The 8,691-nt window shown below is 41.8% G+C and overlaps 1 protein-coding gene across 1 annotated transcript; it reads right to left on the minus strand.

Moving 5' to 3' along the window:
- Positions 1 to 240: 240 nt before the first annotated feature.
- On the minus strand, positions 241 to 3,951 carry slc32a1 (solute carrier family 32 member 1). Its single transcript, XM_082137437.1, has 2 exons — positions 3,046 to 3,951; positions 241 to 1,506 (listed from the first exon to the last, which is right to left on the minus strand). The coding sequence occupies exons 1-2, from the start codon at positions 3,439 to 3,441 to the stop codon at positions 319 to 321; spliced, it is 1,584 nt and encodes a 527-aa protein (XP_081993563.1). The 5' UTR covers positions 3,442 to 3,951; the 3' UTR covers positions 241 to 318.
- Positions 3,952 to 8,691: the final 4,740 nt, after the last annotated feature.

The raw sequence follows: 8,691 nt of genomic DNA on the forward strand, positions 1-8,691 counted from the left end.
ATGCATGTGTGTGCATTTATATATACAAAATAATTATACACAGTAAACATATATATTATGTAAACACTTACTTTGGATGCGATTAATGTTACCCAGCACTCATTTATGTTAGATGCAATTAATCGCGATTAATCGATTTGACCGCATGAGGGGCTTATTGTATGTCAAGGTCAGATTTGCAGACACTTGAATGAATGAACCTGGGTCAGATGGGTTTTATTTTCCTTTTTTGGGGGGGGGGGGGGGGGATTATTGGTTTGGTTATCAATATGTGGGATACGTTGTAACACTTAATCACCAAACTACCATTTTCCGAAGCTAATCCACCAAGTTGTATTTGTACGCCTCGACGAGACCCTCGACGGAGTGAATGAACCCAGAAATACTACATATTCCCCCGATTACAAATATGGCGACGTCGAAGAACACCTGATGCCACAAGAGCTTTCTCCACAACAGCTTAAGGTGGAAAAGACTCGGGAGGAGAAAACACAAACCCGCGCCCGTCAAACTGCCCGTCAGACCCATGAGGAGCGCGAAGTGTGGCACGTAAATAGCCATTAGCATAGTGAACACGACTAGCACGCAGCGTAGCGAAAGCCCCCACGATTTGAGCTTCCCGTCGCCTCCGTAGCAGTCCGGGAAAAACGCACGCCCTCCATCTTGGAAGAAAGACTTTTCTAAGACCTCGACGGCGGCGAAGAACGGCAACGGATATGATAGCAGCGCCTTTGAGACTAAGAAGAGGTTGACGACGGCTCTGATTCCCGACGGGAGGTTATCCGTGATTACTTCTTTAGTCTCGTCAGCCCACGTCAGATAAGCCACTAGTGCGAATAAGCCTTTCAGGATACAGGCGGCGATATGAGTCCAGTTCATCATGCAGTGAAACTCGCTAGGCTTTTGCATGTTCCCCTCAAGCGATGGAAGGAAGATCTGCGAGGTGTAGCTGAACACGATGATGCCGATCGAGATTGGGAACTTCTTGACGTCGATGTAAAACTTGACCTTGTCCCAGGCCCAGTCTCGCGCCCTTGACAGACAGTACGCGATGACTAGCACGTTGATGATAAAGTGTGCGATGGTGCAGAGCAAGCTGAATTTCGACACGGCTTTGAGGTTCTTGAGGAAAGCGCAAGGCAGAAGAGCGGCGGTCGCGATTATCGCCCAGGATCTCTGGGAAACGGGAAGTGTGGGAAAGCTGTTGTACATCAGGTTTCCGCTCACGACCACGTACAAAATGCAGGTCATCACGAGCTCGATGATTTGGGCTACGTTGACGATGTGGCCTCCTAGCGAGGGGAAGCGTGGCGCGCAGCAAGCGTTAGCAATATCCACATACGAGTCTCTCACTCGTACCAACTGGCCGTCTTCGTTTTCTTCGTACAGGCAAGAGATGAGGATTTTCCCCGTGTAGCAACACACGACCGCCGCGAATATAATGAGGAAGAGTCCGAGATATCCGCCGTGGAGAATGGCGTAGGGTAACCCAAGAACAAACATGCCCTGAGGAAATAAACATAGCAAGGGTTTTATATTCACATCATCCACAGTGTAATATTCACCCTGCCTCTCTTCTATTCGACTCTATACAACATGTGATGTGTAAAATCATACCCATATTGGCCTCAGTGTTGGTGCGTGACGTTCTTTATTGTAAATCACAAGAGTGGATCATTTAGATGCTGTTTTCAGTTGAAGAATGAACAAAACTGTATAGCTCCAATAATCACAATACGCTTTGATACACGATGTATTCACCATATCGGTATCGGCCGATATATGTTCAGTTATCGTTATCGGCCTAATTAGAAACATTGGCTGATTTATTAAAGTCGATAAATAGTGGATTATTTCCTCCAGCTGAGACACTGTTCAACATGATGGCTTTAAATTGCTTGAAATATGATTGGAATCACTTCAGAAAAGGAAAATACAGTGAAGTGCAAAGCAAGTCTGTCATATAGGCACATACAATTATGAATGAGAACGTTATAATTGTGTGTTTTTTACTTGTGTGAGACTTTTGTTTTTGTAATCAGGCTCTCAAAAATTATATACAATTTTTTATTTAGATTTATCGGCGATATATCGGTTATCGGCTTTCAAATATAAAGATTAAATACACATAAAATGATAAATGAGAACGTTTTAATTGTGTGTGTGGGTCATGGCTTTTAATGGTGAGACTTTTGTTTTTGTAATCAGGCTCTCAAAAATTATATATTTTTTTTATGGCGATATATCGGTTATCGGCTTTCAAATATAAAGAATTATCGGTATTGGCCAAATTTTTTATATTGGTGCATCGCTATTCTATTCGATTCTATTCACAGTGCAACAGCCTATGAGATGCGTGAAACTGGCCTCAGTGTTTCAGCGCGCGATGTTCTTTAGTGTATCCTTGAGTTAAAGTCAAGGATTCTGCAGGCTGAGGGAATGCGCCATCATCAGCTTCCCGGTTCACTGCAGGTGTTGGGAATGAGCATCGCGAATGCAGATGAATTCAACCCTGACATTTCCATTTGCTGTGAGCAAAGTCACGCTCACCTCATTGTGTCGTCATCAGGATGAATCAAATAGGCAGGGAGTCACGTCACGCATGCCAGTTTTGATATAACTGCGCATGATTAAATATGTGCGGTTTTCATTTTTTTGAGGTTTTCAAACGCATTTTAAGTTCTTTTTCACCATCGTCGTGAATAATAAATCATTTTGTATATGCATATATTTTTAAGATGCATGCTCTCCATTTTACGCACGTCATAAAATTAAAACACACAAAAAACAGAATAAGTCACGCAAACCCCACTGATCTCCATCTGCGCGCACAAAAGCCCAGTATAGAAATGCAAGTCGAGCTGAACGCTGTTTTATAACGCTATATACCAATGTCACGACATCAGCTCAAGAAAAACCTACGTCATTGCCTCAGAAGCGACTAATCATTTGTGCATAAATATTTTGCAACCTTAAAATTTCCATTTTGATTGATAGAAAAACTTTGAATTGCCAATTTTGATATGCATCGTAATGCGTCCTTACCTGGATCGCGTTGGTCACGTTCCATCCCGCTTCCCAAGCAGTGATTTTGGGCTTGTCCAGGCCGGCTAGTTCCGAGCAGAGTCCTCCGTCTTTGGACGCCGAGGGCGTTGGACCCGTTCCGTCTCTCTGGTAATGACTGTCCCCGTCAAGCGTTCCCTCGCCCGCGATCTCCCCACCGCCAATCTCATCGTTTTTAAGGATGTCCATTTGAAGCCCCTGCCTGTGATCATAGTCCAGATCATCGCATGCCGCGAAACCCAAGCCCTCTTCATCGGTGGCGGCCTGGAAACCCAATTTGGCGAACATCCCACTCACCTTCGCCTGAGACTTATTGGTGACCGTGGTGGCCGCGTTGGAGAGCTTATTAGAGATCTTGCTTCTAATTAACGTGGCCATGATTGCTCTCTTAAATGAGACTGATGTTAAAATACTCTTTTCTTCTTCTCTTTACTCTAGATATATCGAGTTAAGTGTGCGACCGGAGTTCTTTGTCTGCGCATCCACGGAGCGAGAAGAGAACGGACTCTCGGAGTGACGCGTATTCGTTATCTCCAGTTCTGACTGAAATCACGCCTGGTGTTTTTGCTAATTCCGTGTTTCATGTCACTTTCAGACGTAAATGATGCATCCTGCACACCTTCTCCTCTCTCTCTCTCTCTCTCTCTCTCTCTCTTTCTTTTTTTCTGGCCGAACTCTTATGCGCGCTTCCCAAACGCGAGTGCGTAATTTCCAGTGCGTAAAAAGGAGAATGTTCGTGGTTTTGCGCGCGGGGTTTTCCGTTCTCTGTATCTTCGAGTCCTGTGTTTCAGTGGCCGTCACTGATGCCAATGCGGTACACGGGAGCTCGGGGGTGTTGAGGGAGAGGCACGTGTCACCGTCAGACTGCCAATGCTCTCCGGCTCCCAATGCGCGCATCAGCACGAAAAAAAATAAATAAATCCAGGGTGAAGATTTGCTGCATTTCTAGGGGAGGTGCTTCTAGAACCCCCATCCTCCTCTCCACTCTCATTATGCCCAATATACTTGGTCACAAGCAACACCCAATGGCATCAGGGGTCTCATAGTGTTGCATAACTTTACGCATATAAAAACCGTCTCCACACACCGGACTAGGTCTGAAATGGACACTAAAAGTATTCCTGAAATATTCTTGTTGCTTTTCCCGTCGCAGCTCGAACTCTCCAGTTTTTTTTATTGCTTCAGATGAAGGTCAGAACTCAGTTTTAACTCGTTTTCAACAAGAGGAGACCTCGGTGCTGGAATACTCTTTTGAACGGATTTAAAACCTTCTTTCAGTCGAAAAGGGAATGAACAAGAAATGCATCGCAGATTTGACTGAGTTAGACTTGTAGTTGACTAAACACTAAGTTATCTCAAGTGTTTTTGTTTTTATTTGTTAAAAAAGTAGCATGGATATCTCTCATGGATTATTGCGCCGTTTCAGTTATTTAGTTAATCTGCATCCTCTTCTCGGGACACTTTTTAAAGCGAATGAAGATGCACCTTGAAAAGGTGTTAAGCAACAGAAATTTTTTTTTTTTCTTTTTCTAATATGCAGGTGTACTTTATGAAAGCGCATTTCTGTGGACTCCAGCATGCTGACCCGTTTAGGCCTGTGAGCGCAATACAGTCGTGCTCGTGCGGATCGAATTATTCACTTACAATATTGTGAAACATAAAATCTTCAGTTGTTTAAATTATACACGATATTAACATTTCCTTATTCTCGATAGAGCTGAATTCACATTTGATCTATAGATAATAACGAAACTCGCGCGTTAAACAAATAAATCTTAACTGATAGACTTTTCTATTTAAATAAACGTTGGTCTGATTACACATATAGGCTATTATAAGCTCAAACATTAACAATTAATCCAAAATATATATTTTCGATATTCTCTTAATAAGTAGTGTTTGCGTTCAAATAAAACATGGAACAAAATTAAATATTGTTGATCCTATAACGGGTGATCGAAACAAATGATGTGTGTGTAATTGTATAATTATACGGACGTTTGCAGTAAATAAAGAAACACTTTTGAAAACGGACAGTTTCACTGAATCTAAATCGTTTTAGAAAGTTCCATTAATAATACGTTATAGATATAAATTTAACGTGATTCCGTGAGTGTGACTGTAGGTTTGCGCTGAATCTCTAAATGCGTTATAGTTGTGTCGCTACACTCTACAGATGTAGACATGTTCGTGTCGCCCTGTCGTGTTGGTCATATCTGATCTGTGCTGGTCTTCCCCGGAGGGCGTCTTTATCCCGGTCTCGTGTTCCCGGTTCCCGGTGGGAGCGGAACGGGTTAATCGCAGCGCGTTATCAGGCGCGCGCAGAGCTCGAGCGCGAACAATACAATCTCCAGCAGAACAGCGCTTCACATCCAATCCACTGACAGGGAATCACAGCAGGACAAATACAGGAATATCATTATATAAAATAGCCTCTGTTATAGGCCTATTGTTGGCTAGAATATATAGGAATATAATTATATAAAATATGTTATTGTTGGCTGTAATGCTGGGTTGTTTTAACCCAACCTTGGGTCAAATATGGCCAAACTCAGCCTTTGGGTTAATTTTAAATGACATTTTTAACCCAGTGTTTGGGTTTGTCCATATTTGACCCAAAATTGGGTTAAAACAACCCAGCATTTTTTAGATTGTACTATAGGAATATAATTATATAAAATATGTTACAGGCCTATTGTTGGCTGTAATTTATGAATATAATTATATATAAAAATATGTCATAGGCCTATTGTAGGTTATAATACATTTACATTTATGCATTTGGCTGACGCTTTTATCCAAAGCGACTTACATTGCATTCAAGGTACATATTTTACATAATATATACTATAGGAATATCATTTTATAAAAATATGTTGTAGGCCTGTTGTTTAATATGAAAATATAATAGAATATAAGCTTTTTCCGGCTTTCTGAACATCATGAAGGAATAAGGCTGATTTAGTAATCTGATGAATCATGTTTTCCTGGTGTGTTTAAAGCTCTTCAGGATCTGTTTGGGGAAAGTCCTGTAAATCACACACTTCTCCAGTGTGAAAACGCTCCGGATTGATTTTCCTCACCTCCACAATCCCTCTATCGACATCATTCTCGTTCTTTGTTCGCCTTGAATGTGTGTTTCTCGCTGGCAAAATTCAAAGAGCAAACGTGAGCCTGTGGTAGAGGTGTGTTCTCGGTGCGATGGCACGCGCTTAACTCTCACGTCCTCTCCTTCAGTTTATTACCCTTCAGAAGACTCATAGAGGGCAATAAGAGGTCTTCTCCCGAGAGTCTCTCCACACAAAACCCTCAATCTCTCCCTCGGGACACTGATCCAGGATCAGCCACTGCGGTCTTCAATGCTATCTCGCTCCACAAGGTGATCTCACACACTATTGTTGTAGAAAGCAGTGTCATGATTCTGTGGATCCCGAAACAAAAGGGTTTCGTCGGACAGAACGATCCTCATCCCTCCCTCCCGGTTTCATCCGGCTCTGTCCTTTTTCTCATTACACACTTCAGTGAGTCGAGCGAGTGTAGCGGAGCGATGCCCCTTTCTTCCTTTGCTATATATTAGAGACAGATCATTAATTATCTCCGCACTGAGAACTCTAGCGCTGCAGAAGGGACACTCGTAAACTCTGAAGAAATGCACAATAATGATAATGATGACTCTCCCGAACGCTAGCAGAATGCAGGAAAAACCTCGGCAACTCTGCGTTTATGAAATATACGTCATCTAACCTGTTTTTGCATCCAAAACAAGCACAAGCACATGCAGTATACACTATAACATGCATTATTCACATTTATTTGTATAGCGCTTTTCACAATACACATCTTTACGGAAAATGCATATTACAATTTACAGTGATCTGTTATCAGAGGAAAATGTCGGAGTTATGTATTTCAGAAATGCACAACAATCACAGTTAGCAACAAATGTATTAATTTAAACACTGTAATAATTTAAGGCAGAAACAATGATCTCACTGACGTAATCTGAATATCTTGAATAAATACAAATACAGTGTTGTTTAGTATCGGTGCAATAACAGTCGAGCTGCATTTCGGGATGAGATGTTTCTCCATGTTTGTTCCCGGTGTTTCTCCCAGACGGCGACGGCACTGGCAGCCTCTTCTGTGGATCAGCGAGGCGGAAAATAACACATAACACACTTCAATTAGAGAGCCAAACTGAAGAGACACGTGGCTCTCCGGGGGCGCATCGAAATTAGCCATCCGCTCGCGCCGGCCGCGCTCTGAGTCCAGGACTATTAGCATCACAATCCACAGTACATTATTGTGCTGATTAGCCTCTATCAGAACAAATATGTGCTGCTTTTAGAAGTGGAGTCACTAGTAGATCATATACGTAGATCCCAACACTTTCATCACACGCCGTCCTCACATGTGTGGTTAATATTAGATTTGCAAATTAATCTTTTATTTAGAGCAAAATGTTATGTTTCAAGCACCGAAATGGAGACATATTTTACACTTTCCATATACATACATAGAAGAGCCATCGACATTTTAATGATCCCGTTTCCACTATAAAGAACAATGGAAAGATTCTGTCGATGTCGTGAAGAACCTTCATTTTTAAGCGAAAAACTTATTTTATCTTTTCATAAAGATGCACTCATAACTGCACTGTGATAAGTTATTAATAACACAAAGATTAATGGAGCACGTTATACAAGAGTTTTAGTGTTTTTAATTCAAAATTTCATGTTTACCTGCAATTTCTTTGAAAATATTTGTGGAATTAACTTACAATTTCTGTGTGATTTTTATTAATATTTTGTATTATTTAGTGTAGTACAGACTAACAAAACCTTTAATGACAAACATTTGCTATTTTTGAATATTAGAAAACATTTCATTCATGATATATATATATATAGATTAAAATTCTCTGAAGCAAGGACGTGTTGAGAGTCAAAGAACCAAAATAGAAAAATCACATCCCATAACTCAAATAAATCCATCCCTTTTATCCATAAACACACACACACACACACACACACACACACACACACACACACACACACACACACACACACGAGAGTGAAATCCAGGTGGTCTTGTGGTAACCACTTAAAAGCCTTTTCATTTATCCTAATGCGTCTGTTTAATGGCCTATTATGAGATCCCGGGAGAGATGTGGGTTATATTAACCCTGCTAGTGCAGAGAATGAATACTACTCAAACACACACACACACACACACACACACACACACACACACGCACACACACACACACAGCTCTTCAATCAGTCGCTCTCTCTGCATGTCAGATAAAAGAGCAACCCCTCTGCTTTCTGAAGTGACCTGCATATATTCACACACGCGTGTCTTTCGTTGTTGATCGCTGCTGTTTTACTCTCCACATCAGTGTTTCTGCAGTCCAGACTCACTCCATCAGCGTGTGGGTTTCTCTCTCCTCGTTCGGCCGCTCGTTCGGACGCTGTTCCCCCCCGCCAGGACACATTAACATTGTAATTGCCTTTTAGCCCTCTCCTTTGAACACACTGTAAACTGGCCGTGCTCCTCCGGGATCGAGAGCCTGAGGCCTACACAATCAACACAGCAATCTGTTTCCATTATATGCTTCTTACAGCC

Source organism: Leuciscus leuciscus, assembly GCF_965113295.1.
Source record: "Leuciscus leuciscus genome assembly, chromosome: 14".
Classification (NCBI taxonomy): Eukaryota; Metazoa; Chordata; class Actinopteri; order Cypriniformes; family Leuciscidae; genus Leuciscus; species Leuciscus leuciscus.